General features: G+C 41.5%; 3 protein-coding genes across 6 annotated transcripts in view; all 3 read left to right on the plus strand.

Moving 5' to 3' along the window:
* The window catches only part of plxnb1b (plexin b1b), a 95,391-nt gene extending 91,818 nt beyond the window's left edge, over positions 1–3,573 (plus strand). For all 3 annotated transcript variants that reach the window (XM_014408676.3, XM_014408683.3, XM_076883655.1), the window contains one exon: positions 379–3,573. In XM_014408676.3, coding sequence (XP_014264162.2) covers positions 379–483 — 105 coding nt within the window. In that variant the 3' untranslated portion in view covers positions 484–3,573. The remainder of the gene's footprint in view (positions 1–378) is intronic.
* Positions 3,574–7,674: 4,101 nt separating this feature from the next.
* si:dkey-19e4.5 (UBA_like_SF and PTH2 domain-containing protein) lies at positions 7,675–19,398 on the plus strand. Of its 2 annotated transcripts, none has more exons than XM_014408693.3 (7): positions 7,675–7,882; positions 15,406–15,518; positions 16,192–16,263; positions 16,372–16,446; positions 17,596–17,693; positions 17,863–17,977; positions 18,168–19,398. In XM_014408693.3, exons 2-7 carry the CDS (start codon positions 15,411–15,413, stop codon positions 18,252–18,254), a joined length of 555 nt encoding a protein of 184 aa, XP_014264179.1. In that variant the 5' UTR covers positions 7,675–7,882; positions 15,406–15,410; the 3' UTR covers positions 18,255–19,398. The 2 variants fall into 2 exon arrangements, with proteins under 2 accessions (XP_014264179.1, XP_076739771.1); XM_076883656.1 differs by lacking the exon at positions 7,675–7,882 and adding an exon at positions 10,640–10,743.
* On the plus strand, positions 7,889–10,981 carry LOC101475372 (piggyBac transposable element-derived protein 4). The gene is made up of 3 exons (XM_004559821.3): positions 7,889–10,170; positions 10,297–10,503; positions 10,616–10,981. The coding sequence occupies exons 1-3, from the start codon at positions 8,722–8,724 to the stop codon at positions 10,853–10,855; spliced, it is 1,896 nt and encodes a 631-aa protein (XP_004559878.3). The 5' UTR covers positions 7,889–8,721; the 3' UTR covers positions 10,856–10,981.
* Positions 19,399–19,785: the final 387 nt, after the last annotated feature.

Here is a 19,785-nt window from a genome sequence, read left to right on the forward strand (position 1 = left end):
AGTCGGGTCTACCAGGTGTTTTGGTTGTGCTAAGCTGCCCAGAGCCTTCCTTTTTAACCATGGACCAAATTGTTGATTTGGCCATTCCTGAAGTGTTTGACAAATTTTCTCATCTATGAGAGAGACTGCAATGTTACTTTAGAGCCTATGAAAATGTACTCAAACAAATTGTCTTTGCTAAACTCCCTGAATTAAAACTAACGTCTAAACTTCAGTCACATCTTGTTTGTTTGAGTTCAAATTCACTGCGGTGGTGCGCACAGGCAGAATTACTGCCCCAAAACGTGTGGATATGACACACGTCTTTACTGAGAAACAGCTAATGTTTGTCATTTCTATATTCTCAGTCTTTCTTCCTCTTCATTATTTTGCCATCAGATCATCACGGCGCTGGAGGAGGACACCACAGCCCAGAAGATGCAACTCGGCTATAGACTGCAGCAGATTGCTGCTGCTGTGGAGAACAAAGTCACTGACTTATGATGGAGGCGAAATGTGTCAGCTGTACTGCCGTAACACCTGCCACTGTTACAGGAAACAGCTCGGGCACGCTGGCAGTTAACTTTAATGGACAGAGGGGAAGATGGACTCTTGAGGAGGATGTTTTTTGTTGTTTAAATTAGAGCTCACATCTCAGCAGCCTTTGTGTTTTGGTGACTGCTGACAGAGCTTTACAGTGCGGACACTGTGAGCTTCCTGTAGTGCAGGACAGTGAAAAGCTCAGTGGATGCTTAAGAGAAAAAAAAAAAAAGGTCAGTCTGACCCGCTGTCGCTCTGCTCATTTCATGAAAAAGAGATGGTAGCAGTGTGTGTTTTATCTCTACAGTATATGTGCTGGAGTCAAAAGGTAGCTGGTGGACAGCCGGGTCTGCAGACTGAAAGTAGGAATCTTCCATCACTGTGGAGTCCGTTTGATGAAGCGGTACCTCTTATGCCTTGTGTACTTTGCTGCTGTATGGTTATTTCTTGGTGTGTGTCTGGTGCTTTATATATAGATGTGTGAGTGTGCGTGCATGTGGTTGTCCATATTCTCGTGGCTGTTAAACTGCATCGTGTACTGCCACGTTTTATGTTTCTAGTACAAAGTGGTGAAGTAACTGGTTCTTATATTTTGGATCTAAGAGTGAAGAGTATTTTGAAAAGAGAGACCTGAATTTTAAGGTTATGTTTTTCACATTTTAGAACTTGTAGTCACTGCTCAAAGCAACATTTTAAAGTCGCTGCCACGCTCTACCTCAGCCTGCCGTCTTTCATCAACTGCTCTTATTTTCATTGGTAGAAGCTGCCTATTTACTGCTTAGTTAACTTGGCCTGTTACACATTTGTCTGTATTGATGTAAATGTTGTGTGATTTGTAATACGATTTTTTTAAGCAGAGCAGCAGCACAGCCGAGGTGCTGCAGATTCACACTTGGTTGCTAACTAGTGTGACAAATACTTTGCTGGAAGGTTAAAAAAAACAATGACCCAATTTTTTCCCCCTTAGCAATCCAACTATACCGTACTGTAGGAACACAAGCTGATATATGGTTATCAGCCCCAGCAGCAAAAACACTCATGTATACCTTTCAGGCAGGTCCATCTACCAGTACTGCAGCACCGCACACACCCACTGGACTGCTGTAAACACACACACACACTTGTTTGTTAATTCTTTACCCATGTGAGAGACTGGAAGCAGAAAGTGTTTTTTTGAAGGTACTTAAACCTCACATTAAACCTCACCCCATTTTTGTTTCTTGATTTTATTCATATTTGTGTGGATGTGTCTCTAGTGTACAAGTCACTGGAAAGTCAATAGGAAAGCGAAAAGTCCCTCTGTTTAAAAGACAAGCCTTCAAACTGATAAAGTGCAGTGTCGTGTGAACCACAGTTTTTATAGTTTTTATATTTTGTACATTTTAACATTCCTTTTAGACCTTGGACATTGTATAGATCACACTCCTGGTATGTTTTTTGTGTGCAGTTCTTTAACTGGACAGTGTTTCGTGTGTTCCACATAGACCTTATAAAAGATGGATGATGGTAGACTGACAACCTGAGGCCTTGAGTTTGTCATAAGGTTGTTGCCTCTTTGAAGCTGGAAGTGGCTGTTTGTGGATTTCAAAAAAGGCTGGATGCCTAGCTACTAGCTGGAAACATCTAACTGCTTGATTAACAAAGCAAACTAAAAAAGAACTGATACAAAGAAGGTTCAAACATCATTGCTGGCGTTGGAAACTGTATTCTGTACTCAGCGATACATGACAACCAAATAATAGTTGATGTTTTTTGAAAGGGAGTCTGTAGACAGGATGGTTTGTAGCCATATCCTGTATATAAAAGATGTCGTCACCTCTGGCTTTGTAAAGCTCAAGTTGAGCTTTCTTTTTCTTTTCTTTCTTTCTTTCTTTCTTTCTTTTTTTACCAAGGGGCTGGATTTGATTGGTGCACTTAGGAGCACTATATGCTCATCGGCTAATGATTCATGAACTTCAACTTTTTTTATTCAATTGGACCTGAAACGAGCCCACGGCATCACCAGGAAAGTGTTTTCTCAGACTCTTATACGACTGGATGTGTTTTTGCACCCAGAGCAGTCAACTCCTGCTGGCCATTAGAAAAAAATATAGGTTTAAGAGACATGTGCCATTGGCTTCATTTTGCAGCCCCAGTGGCTACGTCCATCTTTTATATACAGTTTGCATTTGTATTGGCATCAATGGTTTGCACTTAAAGGCAGTCACCATGGCCCAGTGACTGCATCTATCTTTCTATGTAGAGTTTATGGTCCTGCAGTTGTGTGTGGCATTTGATCAACGTGATCAAACTACTCCAGGCTCAGTAGATGTTGCTTGTAGCGTAGCCGGGCTGGGTATGGTTGGACATATTTTTTTGATGCTGGTTTTTGTGTTGAACTCTCTTTCTCCTTTAATATTTACAGCAGCTCTTTATGTGGGAATTTGTTTAGTTTCAGGTGATTGTAGGATTGGAAATCAATGGGGAAACAGATTTTGACACAACTATAGAAACGATATAACAGTTTGAGTAGTCTACATGCGTATTTTATAAAGTGCACTTGATTTTTGTTTTCTCAAATCTGATGTTGTTTAATGTTTTAATACACAAAGTACTACAAGTTGTAAATTAGAGTATCTACTACTGAAGTATGCTAGTACCCAGTCCCAAAAAAAGGTGACAGTAGAAAAGACTTTTTCTACCCACCCTCCACTCAAATGAAGATTTATCAGTTTGAGCCCGAAGTGTGTAATTACCAGGGTCAGTGTGTCAGAATGTGGGCCATTTGTTACAACACTACATAACACAGGTAATAATGACTTTTACAAACACATGGAGTCTGTTCATCTTGAGCTGAGAGCTCAGTGATGAACAAAGAACCATTGGGGGGAATCCAGGCTGTATAAATTTGGCAATGTAGAGCAGGCTCTGCAAGGAGCAGGTTTAGGATGTTTCTTATTTTGTGTGTTAATATCTTTGTACATACTGATTAAAGATGCAGCTGTAGTGATTTAACCTGTTTAATAAGAGAAGGTGAACATTCTCACAAATGAAATAAAGTATTCTGAAAGCTGTCTTTTTTCCTTGATTTCAAAAACCTACCACTATGAACGCTCTCGGGCATGTTAGGACTTAAAAACAGCTGTGCTACCAGCTAACATAGCCCTGCAACAAAGAGGGCCAAATAACTTCAAGGGCCAAATTGCAGTATATTTTTCACATCGATATATGGGCCACAAGTAGGGGTGATGTGGGTCTAGTATATTCTTATAAAGAACAAATGCACTGAATAGCTCAGCAACACCAAGAGGCCTGGGATGCAACAGATGACCTCAAATGTATGATGACAGAATTATTTCCATAGTTAAGCAATTTCACAACGTCTAACCAAGTCAAGAACGTGAAAGGAGGTGGGAGCATCATTGTAGAGGCCTCCAGTCAAGTGATGGGTTTAGCTTACTGAAAGCTCTGTCACCTGCAGCAGTCACAGGCAAAATATATGCAGAGCAATACACACTTGTCCAAAACAGCCTTTATGTGGGTTATAATGATAATGGATTATCACTATTATTACAATATTAGTATTGTGTAGAAAGAAAGGGTCTGCCTGATTACATGTTGGCTAAAATAACTCAAACATGTTGTCTTCTGCTACAAATGAAGTAAGCTAACTAATACTAGGAAAGTCGAGCAGTTTCTTTCATGTGGACTTTGCTATGAGTCTAATTGCCACCTGTGGGGTTTTTTTGTTTGTTTGTTTGTTTGTTTTGTTTTTTTTTGTTTTTTTGGATAGTCAGACTTGGCTTTTAACTGAGCCATTCTACAGTCTCTCGCACTCAGTATCAGCCAGGAGTGGGTAACCTGGACCAAACCAAATCTTGAAAGTTAACAATTTTCGTTAAAAAGCAAAAAACTGACAGTTATACTGTTAGAATCGTCATCACTGTTCTCCCCTTTGCGATGCCCCCGATTCCATATAAAAGGCAGAGGTCTCCCTCCGGGCCCTCCCTCTTCCCTCAGCTGGGTTAGACGCATGGTTGTCATCGGGACGCGTGGCCTCGGATCTTCAGCCCCCTTGGATGCCGTGGATGGTGGGCGTCTCCTGGGTCTTGTATATTTGTTTGTGAGTCTCCCTCTGTTTTGTCTTTTCGGTGCTGTGTATCATTTGAGTGCCTTGTTGCAGAAGTTGAGGACCCAGCGTCTCTGACTTCACCCCCCCCCCCCCCCCCCCCCCCAAATCTTCCCCAAGTTGGATTTACTGTTTTATGCCTAAGTAGGGTAAACAAAGGGGTAGACTGTACAATTGGGTGGTTGTTTTTCTGTTTGGAGAAACAACAGAGGTCAGAGCAGTAACTATTCTAAATCATATACACCACAGGCATATGTGGTCCACTGTTATTTAATAAAATGAAGAGCAGGGAATAGGGAATTCTTTGTATGCATGCCATGGAGCACTAGACAGCAATAAATGTAAAGTAACAATCATCATATGAGTGGGGATTAATATTGTCTGTAATAAAGAGTCAAGCAATTCTCTAAATGAGATCAACCACTCTCCTCAACACTATATGGGCAAACATTTGAGAAAGTTCATATTGTTCAGTGTCCATGTAGTGTATCTGATGGAAAGCTGACTTGGAGACCTTAAATAGATCAAATTAAAACCAAACATAAGATCAACAATCTTTTGCAGTGTTTATCAGGTTGTTCTTGGTGGGCATCTGGCCAGTCAGTGAAAAACAGTTACTGGCCCTGAATGAGATCTTGACTGTTCTGTAGCTTATAGGCTAGATAATCTATTAGTGTACAGTAGACCTGGTGGACATGATGTTAGGTTCACCATGGGTTGAATAGAAGAGTCAAAAGAATATAGTTGTTAGATCAGATAATTTATAAGCACCTATTACACCAGGTAAACGATGCAGACTAGATGTTACATATGAAATATATTCCAATTTGCAAATGTTGTACAGTAAGGGTGTAAGTGTTTATTTCCTGCTCATGTAGGTGTGGAAGGAACTGGATGTAGATGTATTGGGGAAACAGTCAGATTTACAGATACTATTTAGCAAAGATGAAGTCAAATTATTATAGTTGTTATATTCATGATCAAGTCAAGTGGCTTTATTTCAACCATGTGCAGTGGTACAGTACACAGTGAAGCGAGACAACAGTCCTCCTCGACCATGGTGCCACATATGACATAACAGACAATCAACACATGAAGTGCAAGTGCAACACCAGACAGAACAGAACGATAAAGACACAGGACAGTGCAATAGAAAAGTACAACAATGACAGTGGGTTGTGCAAAAGACTGAACACTGTGCAAAAAGTCACTTGATGTATGAAGGTGTGTGTGTCAGTCCAGTCACCGAGTGTTCAGGAGTCTGACGGCTTGGGGGAAGAAACTGTTTCACAGTCTGGCAGTGAGGGCCCAAATGCTCCGGTACCTCTTGCCAGAAGGCAGCAGGGTGAAGATTGTGTGTGTGAGGGGTGTGTGGGGTCCTCCTGGTGGCTTTGCAGATGCAGTGGGTGCGATTGGTGTCTGTGATGGAGGGAAGAGAGGCTCCAATGATCTTCTCAGCTGCTCTCACTATCTGTTGTAGGGTTTGCAATCCGATGCGATGCAGTTGCCATACCAGACAGTGATGCAGCTGCTCAGGACGCTCTCGATAGTCCTTCTGTAGAAGGTGGTGAGAATGCATGGAGGGAGATGAGCTTTTCTCAGCTTCTGCAGGAAGTAGAGATGCTGTTGGGCCTCTTTAGTTATGGAGCTGGTGTTGAAGGACTAGGAGAGGTTCTCCGCCAGGTGGACACCAAGGAATTTGGTGCTATTGACAACCTCCACAGAGGATCCATCGATGTTAAGTGGACAGTGATCTTTATGTGCTCTCCTGAATTCTACAATCAGCTCTTTTGTTTTGTCCACGTTCAAAGACAGGTTGTCGACTCTACACCAGTCTGTTAGCTGTTGCACCTCCTCTCCGTATGCTGACTCTTCGTTCTTGCTGGTGAGACCCACCGCAGTCGTGTCATCGGCAAATTTGATGATGTGGATTAAACTGTGCATTTATGCAGAGTCATGAGTCAGCAGAGTGAAGAGCAGTGGGCTGAGCACACAGCCCTGAGGGGCTCCAGTGCTCAGTGTGGTAGTGGTGTTGGAGATGCTGTTACCAATCCGGACTGCTGTTCAGGCCCAGCAGGCTCAATTTTCCAATCAGGTGCTGAGGAATGATTGTGTTGAATGCTGACCTGAAGTCTATGAACAGCATTTGACATCATCGATGCACCTACTGATGTAGCTGGTCACAGATGTGTACTCCTCCAAGGTGGTGTGGTCGCCATTTGTTGCAGCCTCCCTGAACACGTCCCAGTCAGTGTACTCAAAACAGTCCTGAAGAGCAGAAAGTGCTCCTGTAGGCCAGGTTCTCACCCGTCTCAGCACCGATTTGCAGCATCTGATGAGCGGTCTACATGCCAGAATTAGCATAACAGACAAGTAGTCTGAGTATCCGAGGCGAGGGCAGGGCTTCGCTCGGTACACACTGGGAATATTTGTGTAAACAAGATCCAGCGTAAGACTCCCCCCTTGTTACAAAGTCTACATGTTAATGGAATTTAGGAAGCACTGACTTTAGTTGATGATAAACGGTAAGATCCTAAATGTATGGCAGGAGCACTGGAGCATCAATGACCCAGGAAGACATCTAATATTCAATTAAGTATTTAATGAGATATGCCAATATTCAGAAAAATTGGCAGGATCTGAATGGAAGAAATAATAAATACCTGTTTCAGAGTAGAGCACACATTGTATTTAATAGACAAGGATCCAACTGGTCTCTGCATGCACTGCAACCCAAATCTCTCCAGCATGTATACTTGGAGCGTCAGGCCTATGATCAGAAAAGAAAAAGTATATTATCATAATAGGAACTTTCAAGGAGCTGAAGATTCGTTTTACTTTGGAAGACCTCATTGGAAAGCCACTGCTGCAGGTCTATAGGTAACTGGTGTGGTTATGAGAAGGATAGATTTATTAGAAAGAAGCTTTTTAAAAAATATTTTTTTTATTTATTTTTGTCAAGTTCAAAGTAACACTCCAGTTCAGTAGGTGGCGCTAATGTACCTTGAGCTGGTCTGACAACCGCCATTAAACCAAAGAGTATAAGAAAAACAAGCGGCAGAAGAAATATTAACCCCCCCCACCTCAACACAATCGACCAAAATGGAGTAGTTCCGAAGGCAGTACTAGATGAGAATTCGTGTAATGTAATTCATTATTCGAACAGACATTATTCCATCGCAAGGAAAATTTAAGACTTTGAGAAACCGCAGACACCATTTTTGTTCCTGTCGTCAAGCTTTCTGCAAGGAACAGGTAACTCCAGCGAACTAGCTGGGTTGCTAGCAAAGTTAGCATTAGCGGCTAGTGCTAATTTTAGCTAGCTATCCCTGTAATTCGACAATAGTAGAAAGAAATCTTAGCATGATTTCTTTGGCACAAAATATTCACATAAAACATTTCTCTCGAGTCATATTTACTGTCACATTGCAACATCCCGAATACGGTTATTTTTTTCCATCACACGCTGCAAGGCTAGGGTTGCTAATCTGAACGGTGTGCAACGTAGTTTGCATCAGCGTACAGCTTAACACCCCTTGTCTTGTCTATTCTACTTTGCTGTTCTGCACAGCGCTGCTTGGGTTAACCTAATACGCTAGTCTTCCATATAGAAGATGTTCAAATCACAGTTCATTCATTTTCAAACCAGACCTAACTCTTAAAGGTGACAGACCGCATGACGTTAATTGTTGCCATTCGGTTCAGCCGTCCAAATTTTTGTCCTCTAAAGAAATCTTTTGCTATCAAAATGTGTTTGTTATTCATCAAATGGGCTGAAAATAACAGAAGTTATTCAGTGCTATGCTATGCATGATTGCAATAAGTTTTAAGTAATTTGATTTATCTATAGGGTTTTTATTGGATTTTATAACACTTGTGGTCCTCGTGGACAAAAATGACCCCTCAGTATAAAGTGGTGCGTTAGGGTAAACACCATGCTCCTTTCCAAAACATCTTTGATCTTTGATCTTTGATGTATGGGGACACACACACACACAATAAAATAAAACAAAAAAAAAAAGGCGGGGAAAAAGCTCTTTTGTCACAAGTTTTGGGGCATTTCTTGCTTTACTCTGGGAGAGAGAAGCAGCAAAATGAAGAGGCAGAAGCTCTTTACTGCACAAGAGACTTGTGAGCTAATTTTTAACCAAGCTGTTGAAAAGAACGACCAGGATGAGGATGATTCATCTTCAGACGCGGAGGAAAATAATGATGAAGATCGAGCATATGGACCACATGCTAGTTCTTTCTCTGAAGAATCCCCCACATCGCCAGCTGCAGAAACTGAAGAACAGTATGAAGTGATGGAAAACGATGAATATGATGAGGAAGAATCTGAACCTGAAATGGAAGAAGTATCATCTGTGGAAGACTACACTTCTGATGAAGAGAAAGAATCAACCGATGAGGAAGAATCTGTGGAAGAGGACCCAGCTGAGACAGAGGACCCAGCTGAGACAGAGGAATATTTCCAGTCAAAGGACAAAAAACTGATCTGGTGTTCGGTTCCTCCCAGTGACAGACGACGCATGATGAAAGTAGAGAGAGACAAAAGCCACTGTGGTCCAACCACATATGCAATTTCTCGTATTGATGACATAAAATCTACTTTTGCCCTGTTTCTGCCCAAGTCTATTGAAGAGGTGATACTGAACATGACAAACAAGGAGGGGCGTCGTGTGTATGGCAACAAGTGGAGGAAGATGGATCCAATCGACCTGCAGGCATATGTAGGTATGTTGATTCTCGCTGGTGTGTACCGCTCCAATAAGGAACCTACAGCTAGTTTATGGCATGCTGAGTCTGGTAGGACATTTTTTCGTGCTACCATGACACTGAAGGTGTTTCAGAAAATCTCAAGAATTATTCGTTTTGATGATAAAGACACAAGAGGAGATCGGCGTGCACGAGACAAACTTGCTCCCATTCGGGATGTATGGAACAAGTGGGTGTCTCTTCTGCCAATGATGTATAATCCAGGCACTGATGTCACTGTGGATGAGCGTCTAGTGCCCTTCAGAGGTCGCTGTCCATTTAAACAGTACATTTCATGCAAACCAGGAAAGTATGGCATAAAAATATGGGCAGCATGTGATGCCAGGTCTAGCTATGCATGGAACATGCAAGTATACACTGGCAAACCTGCTGGTGCACAGTCAGAAAAAAATCAGGGCAAGCGAGTTGTTCTTGAGATGACAGAAGGTCTCCAGGGGAAAACAATAACCTGTGACAACTTCTTCACATCATATGACCTTGGCCTGCAACTACTGAGAAGAAAACTGTACATGGTGGGAACAGTACGGAGGAATAAGCCCGAACTGCCCCCTGCGCTGGTGTCAAAAATGAACAGGGCTCAGTTCTCATCAAAGTTTGCCTTCACCGAGACCCATGCTTTGGTGTCCTACCACCCCAGAAAACAGAAAAATGTTCTTCTGATGAGCACTCTGCATCGGGATGCTGTTTTGAGCACCAGGGATGACAAAAGGCCAAAAATCATCGAAGATTACAATCGCAACAAGGGGGGTGTCGATAACCTCGACAAGGTATTGCACATTTATTATTTATAATATTTGTCATATCATAGATGGAAAGGATAATGCACTGAATTTGGGTGTAGGAAAAGAAACTTACATATCTGAATAGTTTTTGGTTTGTTTCTTTTGTTTCAGGCTACGAGTGTGTACACATGCAAAAGAAAGACAGCCAGTTGGCCCCTCGTTGTTTTCTACAACATTCTCGACGTGTCTGTATACAACTCGTTTGTCTTGTGGTCAGAGATCAATCCAGCCTGGAATCAGGGGAAGTGCAACAAGAGGAGACTCTTTATGGAGGAGCTTGGGCAGCAACTGGTGATACCTTACATCCAGCGACGGAAGGTTAGCACTAAGCTGCATTTCTGCTACTCTTTATTCTACAGTGATCTCAGAATTTGAACTATTTGTAATTGTACTATGACTTGTTATAATAAAGTTTGACTTGACTTGACAGGTTATTCCCCGCACACCAGAAACTGCCAGATTCGTTAGGGAGAACCGGCAGTTCTGCTCCAGCTCTACCTCTGCAGCAGAACTTCCTCACCCAGCTGCCCCTACTGGCCCATCACCCAAAAGAAAAAGGTGCAAGTTCTGCCCCAGCAAGATTAGTCGCAAAGCATCAAAAATCTGCCAAAAATGCAATGCGTACATCTGTAAAACTCACACCATAACTGTGTGCCATGCATGCAACTGAGGGCACATTCAGACTACTGTATTATGAAAAGTTACTTTTGAAAAGTTAAATGTTTTGGAAATGAATGTTGGCATGTTTTATATGTCAGGTAATGAGTTCAAATAAAGTTGAATATATAAATTGCAACAGAGAGGTGGGTGATACTTTATGCCTTATACAAAGTTGAACCAGATGGGGACATTTTTGACCCCTGAGGACCACAGGTGTGATTATGTGCTGCCATTAAAAAAATTCAAATGATTTAAAACCAACACCCTCACTAAATTCTGATATATACTACTCTGTGATAAGTCAAGTACTGAAAACTATATAAATTCAAATTATTTTGATGTTTCATGTTATTTTTACTCAAAAACAGAGTATACTTTATATAAATGGGGTCTGGTGGCCTAAAATTGCAAAATTATGGCGAAATTTTGTCATAATGTGTTGGCCTTAAGTAAAACTAAGATGTAACACTGAATTGATTGACAATTTATACTTTATACTTTAAAAAACAGTCAAATGAAGTGGGGACATTTTTGACCCCTGAGGACCACAAGTGTTATTATGTGCTGCCATTTAAAAAAATTTAAATGGTTAAAAAAAAAAAATTCTCACTAAAGTTCAACATACAGCACTCTGTAGTTAGTCAGTCAAAATTATCTAAACAATTAAATATTTAATTTTCTCAATTTGTTTTCGCTAAAAAACAGGGTGTATTTTTTGTAAACAAGGTCTGGTGGCCCTAAAATGTATAATGTTGGGTAAATTTTGTGTTAATGTGTTGGTCTTAAGTTAAACTAAGATGTAACACTGAATTGATTGACAATTTATACTTTATACTTTAAAAAAACAGTCAAATGAAGTGGGGACATTTTTGACCCCTGAGGACCACAGTTGTATGTAAATCGGGAGGACATTATGAGGGTTAATTCAACAGGGTTCGTTCTAGGGCTGAACAATATATCGCATTTGCGATAATATCGCGACATGATCAAGTGCAATTTTCTAACCGCAAAGGCTGCGATTATACTCTGGACATGTCCAAATTCATGGGCTGCATCCTCCTGAGGCCGCATTTGTAGACCGATTACGTCACAGCGACGCGCCGAAGGCTGTCCAAATTCGTAGACTCCTCCGAATGTAGCCGACAAATGCGTCCTCCTTTTCCCCGAATTTGAAGGATGGGTCGGGTGTGTCCTTCGTGGCCTACCATATTCCAGAATTCATAGCGCGGCCCAGCCAAACTCCAGTTTCCAACAATGGCGGCCGCTACTAAGTTTTAAAATTACTCATACTAATCTTTCTGGGTCACAAAATAAACTTTTAACATATTTTCAGGCGAGAAAGTAGTTGTGTAAACATCAAATATCTGCTCGGTTTATCAAGATATCGCATATTTGCAAAAGTGCTTCGACGTTTTCGGAGGCGTCTGCTACCCACCAGCTCGACAGCTAGCCGGGAGCTCGAGGGTTACTGATGCGGCCGAGAACGGCACAACTCCCGGCACATCATTTTCAGATCACCGCGGACTTTCGCTGCTCGGGTTAAACGTAATATATAAGTCACTTAGACAACCTAAAAATGTTATTGTTGGGCTTTTTTTCAGTGTTTTGTTTGTTCGTGAGTAAATCGGTTTGGCTGAGATTAAAGTTATTAGATTAGATAAAATAAAACTTTATTAATCCCCCGGGTGGGTTCCTCCTTGGTTTTCACACAGCTGACTAAACGTCAAACAGAAAACTTATTAAACAGAAGTATGAGACAGTCGAGAATTTACACCAGTGTCTGGTTATATTTTAGATAGCAAGAGGCAGACGGCCGAGTTTATTAAACTCCACCGAGACAGCGGTGACGCTAATCAGAAGGCTAGACCGTCCAATTTCACGGCCGTTTACTTCCGGCCTACCCGACCGTCTGAGGACCAGTGCGGCCTCTTCAGCTTTGCCTCTGCCACTTGAAGATGTCGTGGAGGCAGAGTTGAATAGTTACCTGTTGACCCCTGTCATTGACGGAGAGGATGATCCCTTAGCCTGGTGGAAGGTGCACAACATTCACTTTCCACGACTGTGCAAGATGGCCCGCAAATATCTGTGTGTGCCGGCCACAAGTGCCCCCTCAGAGCGTCTGTTCAGCACTGGAGGGAATATAGTGACCTGCACTCGCTCATCCTTAAAGCCAGCAAAAGTAGATACAGTGGGGCAAAAAAGTATTTAGTCAGCCACCGATTGTGCAAGTTCCCCCACTCAAAATGATGACAGAGGTCAGTAATTTGCACCAGAGGTACACTTCAACTGTGAGAGACAGAATGTGAAAAAAAAATCCATGAATTCACATGGTAGGATTTGTAAAGAATTTATTCGTAAATTAGGGTGGAAAATAAGTATTTGGTCACCTCAAACAAGGAAAATCTCTGGCTCTCACAGACCTGTAATGTCTTCTGTAAGACGCTTTTCTGTCCCCCACTCGTTACCTGTATGAATGGCACCTGTTTGAACTCATCATCTGTATAAAAGACACCTGTCCACAGCCTCAAACAGTCAGACTCCAAACTCCGCCATGGCCAAGACCAAAGAGCTTTCGAAGGACACCAGGAAAAGTATTGTAGACCTGCACCAGACTGGGAAGAGTGAATCTACAATAGGCAAGCAGCTTGGTGTGAAAAAATCAACTGTGGGAGCAATCATCAGAAAATGGAAGACATACAAGACCACTGATAATCTCCCTCGATCTGGGGCTCCACGCAAGATCTCATCCCGTGGGGTCAAAATGATCATGAGAACGGTGAGCAAAGATCCCAGAACCACACGGGGGGACCTGGTGAATGACCTGCAGAGAGCTGGGACCAAAGTAACAAAGGTCACCATCAGTAACACACTACAACGGCAGGGAATCAAATCCCGCAGTGCCAGACGTGTTCTGCTGCTGAAGCCAGTGCATGTCCAGGCCCGTCTGAAGTTTGCCAGAGAGCACATGGATGATACAGCAGAGGATTGGGAGAATGTCATGTGGTCAGATGAAACCAAAGTAGAACTTTTTGGTATAAACTCAACTCGTCGTGTTTGGAGGAAGAAGAATACTGAGTTGCATCCCAAGAACACCATACCTACTGTGAAGCATGGGGGTGGAAACATCATGCTATGGGGCTGTTTTTCTGCCAAGGGGACAGGACGACTGATCCGTGTTAAGGACAGAATGAATGGGGCCATGTATCGTGAGATTTTGAGCCAAAACCTCCTTCCATCAGTGAGAACTTTGAAGATGAAACGAGGCTGGGTCTTCCAACATGACAATGATCCAAAACACACCGCCCGGGCAACAAAGGAGTGGCTCCGTAAGAAGCATTTGAAAGTCCTGGAGTGGCCTAGCCAGTCTCCAGACCTCAACCCCATAGAAAATCTGTGGCGGGAGTTGAAAGTCCGTGTTGCTCGGCGACAGCCCCAAAACATCACTGCTCTCGAGAAGATCTGCATGGAGGAATGGGCCAAAATACCAGCTACTGTGTGTGCAAACCTGGTAAAGACCTATAGTAAACGTTTGACCTCTGTTATTGCCAACAAAGGTTATGTTACAAAGTATTGAGTTGTATTTTTGTTATTGACCAAATACTTATTTTCCACCCTGATTTACCAATAAATTCTTTACAAATCCTACCATGTGGATTCATGGATTTTTTTTTTCACATTCTGTCTCTCACAGTTGAAGTGTACCTCTGGTGCAAATTACTGACCTCTGTCATCATTTTAGGTGGGGGAACTTGCACAATCGGTGGCTGACTAAATACTTTTTTGCCCCACTGTATGCTGGTCTTCCTAGCAAAAAACCTGTGAGCTAGGATGATTATGGCTAGCTGAGCCATACTCATTGTGCACTTTAGTTTGTGCTGTGTTGCTGTTACTTACTGCAGATAATCAAGATGTTCAGCCAGTTTTAATTTAAAGGCGTGTTTGTGTGTTGTTTATACAATTGCTATTATGTTTGGACTTTATGTGTAATGTTACTGACTGCAGAGATCAGTAAGATGTGTGTATTTTTTATTTATTAGTTTTATTTATTTAATATTATTTTTTAATTTAATGACTGTCTAGTAGTTCACAGATGTCGAAAAACTGAGTGTGGTAAAGCCACTGATTTTTTTTATGTATATTTCTGCAATCTGCACATTGTACTGACTTTCATTTTAATGTTTACACCAGGGTTCCTTGTCAGCACTTTATGCTCAGATGTTTGTAAGCTAAAAATAAACTATTGTGTATGTTCAAATATACTGTTGTGATTGAAGAAGTTAAATAACAATGTCAGTCATCAATTCATGCATCACCTCATGTCATCATAACAGAGGTCTGTCTTCCAGGAAAGAACAGTTTAAAATTAATGTAATATAGTATTGGCCATACTATATGATGTATTGCTTGTCTTTGTTTAATAATACAGAAGACAAAGACCTTAAAAAATAATCGCATCGCAATATTGGGGCAAAAAAATCGCAATTTGATTCTTTTCCATAATCGTTCAGCCCTAGTTCGTTCTGTGGAGGTTGTTCAGTATCGCGGCTTCTCTTTTTGCAGCTATAATGGAGCCATCGGAGCAATCAGGCCCAGACTCAGGTTCTCAGGATGTCAACCCAGTGTTTCTGCAGCAGCTCAGAGAGCTGGACATCCCAGAGGAGGCGGCCAAACAGGTGGGGCTGTATAACCTCAGTGTGCACCTTATATCCTGTGACAGCATCACATTTCTTTAAAAGTTGATGGTACTTACTGTGTCAAATAATGTTTGTCTGAATTTAGGAATGTTTCTCACAGCTGTGTCACAAACACTGGAAATCGTAAAGCATACTTGCACAGTGTGTGTATGTGTCTACCAATGTCTGTTCTAAATCTCAATGTATTGTACATAAGACTCCTATTTTATTTTTATGTTTTTATCTTTATTTTGTTTTAGTGTACACTGAGGGTCATGGGAGCATTTTAATTTCAAAATTCCTGTTTGATCTGTACATATGGTTTTTGACAATAAAGCTAACTTTGACTTTGTCTAAATCGTAATGAGTCACAATAGCAACTTCATTGCTCCAAATAACATTACAGTGTTTGGAATATTGATTTATTTTGTCCTCAGGAACAGTTTCTTCAAGGACTGATCGAGGATACAGCTCTGCAGTCTCAACTAAAACAAAAAGGACTCACCAATAATTAGATATGCGGAAATAATTCCTAATAATATCTAATCAATGAGGAAACTAACTGCAAAAGATGACAATTATTTCTATAAATTTTCTTGGCTACCAAAATAAAGTCTACTTTTACTTCACGGTTTTGTTTTCTGTCCCTCTCCCTTGTCTGTCTTCACTGTAGGCACTCTTGCATACTCGGAATGTGTCTGCCGAGGAAGCGGCCATGTACTACTTCAACAAGCTGGAGAATGAGGTGCCCATAAGCTAGCCTTAATCCCTGCAGGTACACCTTGGTACATTGGACCTTGTGGAGTTTATCCAAAGCCAAATCTCAGTGTCTCTTTGTGTGTCTGCTATTTAGGAGGAGGGTGATGATGACCTCATTTACAAGATGGTGTTTGTGGTGAATATGGACCTTGCCATGGGCATTGGGAAGGTTAGTTCAATGGGACCATTTTTTCAGCTGTGTGTGTGTGTGTGTGTGTGTGTGTGTGTGTGAGTTGTGCCCAGACGATAAGGACAGTAACAGACTGAATTAAATAAAACGGAAGAATATATTACAAAGTTACAAAATATAACAAATAGCTTTAATATATACAAATAGCTCAATTACAAATATCTAGAATATTACAGAGATTACATATATATGATTGAAATTTTACACTAAACTGTAAAACCTTATTAGTTAGTTTTACTTAGAGGATATGCAAAAGAGTGTAACTGTTGCACTGCGTGCTGTCACTCCCTGGATTGAAACAGAGGCCACAGGTTTCCTGGTCGTCCTAACATCCAAAATCAGTTCTTTGGTCTTTGTCACATATTCTGGGCAGGGATAGCTCAGTAGGTAGAGTGGTGGCCCCATGATCGGAAGGTCGGGGGTTTGAATCCACTGAACAGCTACCCTGAGGTACCCCTGAGCAAGGTACCGTCCCTACACACTGCTCCCCGGGCGCCCAGTGGCTGCCCACTGCTTCACTGAGTGAATGGGTTAAATGCAGAGAGGGATTTTCCCCACGGGGACCAATAAAGTACACTTTCTTCTTCTTCTTCTGACAAATGAAGCCATCGTTACTTTGCATGAACAATGCACTTTGAGGTCAGTGATGTACATTGGAGGCACTCAAGAGTGGTCATTACAAATGTTGTATTTTTAACAGCTGCTACTAAACCAAAGAAAACAAGGGAATGAAATTAGGGTTTACAGCTTTCCTTCCATAGGAAGAGGAAAAACAAGGGGAAGGAAAATTCCAAAAGACCTGCAGCTGGCTTCTTGGCACGTCTGCTTGCACGCATCTGAATCACTCATCCATTGTTGGTTTTTGCACTAAAAAAAAAGTATATATTTTTTTGTCTCATTTTGAGTTAAAGTGGGAGTCATTGAGCTGCGACATACTGCTGTCGCTTACAGCTGAGGTACTTTTTCTTCTCCACATGTCAGCTCATGAGACAGCTGAAGTTACATAAGATTTAATGTTGTGGTACTGTAAACAGAGTGTTGTTGCTTTTTTTGTTTTTTGTCATTTTATGTTAAGTTTGTGAGAAATGTAACACTGAATTGATTGAACTCGACACTGTTTGTGTGCAGGTGGCTGCTCAGGTTGGTCATGCTGCTGTGGGCTTGTACCAGGCTCTACAAGAGAAGAACAGCTGGAGGGAGATGGCCTGGAGGTGGGACCACAGTGGGTAAGACCACAGTATTATTTTCTAGAAGACCTGATGCTTTATTTTGGAGCTCTTCTTAAATATTTTTCTGTGTTCATTAAAAGTCCTCCTGTGTCAGAATAGTGCTCCAGATTGCTATCTACATTGACAATCAGAGGGAAAAAAAAACATGTTCATGTTGCTGATACAGGGCCAAGAAGGTGGTGGTCCAGGGCACCAATGTGGCTCATCTGCTGGAACTGCAAGCCCTGGCCATGAGCCTCAGTCTGCCCACATATCTTGTCCAAGATGCGGGACTTACCCAGGTAAAAGAATTTTTATCTTGTATCCAAATATCTGTGGTGGTGCAAGTAGACATTCCAAACATATTGTTACATTATCAGTAGTAATAGTTGTGGTTTAAAAACAAAGTCAGTTTTTGTCAGTATTGTACAGTGGCTTGGCATGAAGATGTGTAAAGCTGAGCTCTAAACCAACCCTTCTGGTCTTTGGAAGGTGGAGTCTGGGTCCCGCACTGTCCTGGCAATCATGGGGGAAGAAGAGATGGTGAATAATGTCACTGGCAGTCTGAAGCTGCTCTAAACCGCTTCTAGCTACAGCTCGGGAGAGGCATGGCTCTGCAGTGTCACAACGATGCCAGCAGAGGACAGCATTTCCCAGCAGTAGGGAGAGTCTTGGACTTGACTCTCCCTGAAACATGTTCCTCCCCACCAGAAAACAAACACTCTGCCATTTGTTTCCCTTTCTGTTCTCTGTATAAGCTGCTTAGTAGAAAGCAAGAGGAAGAGAGACTGGTTCCTCACTGAAGAATAGGACAAAGACAGTAGGAAAAAAAGTGTACCCCCCCCCCCCCCCAAAAAAAAAAAAGACCTAAAAAAAGTAACCTGCTAAGAATAGTCTCAGTAGAGAGTAGTGTCAGTATACACATGCTTAATCTGGCCACTTTCAGTGTATTTCCTGGTTAGCCGATATTGTAAATATGCTTATTCAAAGGGCCTTTTAATGCAGACACACACATTTATGTCATTAAAGTTAAAGCTTAATCAGATGTAGTACTTCTGGCGAGTCACTGTTCCTCAGTGAGGGTGATCTATTATCTAATATGTGAACACTCTTTTTGATGATGTAATGATTTTGTGTCTATATGCAACTTCTCACAAAGATCCCTGATCTAGAGAGTCACTAAAACCACTTATTGATAAACAACTATATTTTATATACACCTGCTTGTTAGGGCCATATTCTTAGAACCTGTGGTGTGCCATCATAAACAGTATGCACAGTTACTAGACATTGATGTTTTGTTTTTTTCTTCTTGCAAAGGAGGTAAAAAGTTAGGTTTGGATTTTCTTGTTTGAGTTTGATGATAGAAGTTCTGTGAAGCCAAATTGTCATGTAATAAGTTTCTGCACATTAATATCAATACACAAAATTGTGAGCTGTCATGTTTCCATGTTGTCACTAAAATATATATATATCTTGAGCAAGTCCCTTCTGTTCCGTTCTGAGCTTATTACTTAGGATCTTGTGTAACAACAATCATAGAGGGGGCAAGTAGTGTCATGCATGCAGTATTAATATTTATTGAACAGACTGTTGTGATCCTATGGTTATGTCATTTTTAGTAATGTGTCCACACTTTGATAACACCTGTCTTATAAATGGATTTGTGTAAGTGCTTCAGATTATAAGGACAATTAAAAAAAAAACAACGACAACCTCCAAATGAAGTAACAAGGTGTGCATTGTGTTTTCACATTACAGAACCTCACGCAGAGACGGTGAGCAGATGAAAGATTTACTGAAGCTGTGGCAGTGGGGGAGGGTTGAACACAGCAGTGTTGCAGTGCATAGTTTGGACTGGGCCACATGACACTGCTTTTTCACGGCAGTACTGTTAAGTATGGCCACAGCCTGCCAACACAGTACGGCTGGGAAACTTGGTCGTTTTCCATCTGTTAGTAAGCTCAAGACCTGCTTTTTAAAAACGATTTCAGTGTTCAAAGAGGGATATGTGAATGTTATCTCAAGTAATCAGATAAACATCAAACACTGCAACTGTGCTACGTACCTGTTCACCATAAACACATTTGTGTATTTAGGTAGATTGATA

Source organism: Maylandia zebra, linkage group LG5 (genome assembly GCF_041146795.1).
Source record: "Maylandia zebra isolate NMK-2024a linkage group LG5, Mzebra_GT3a, whole genome shotgun sequence".
Lineage (NCBI taxonomy): Eukaryota > Metazoa > Chordata > Actinopteri > Cichliformes > Cichlidae > Maylandia > Maylandia zebra.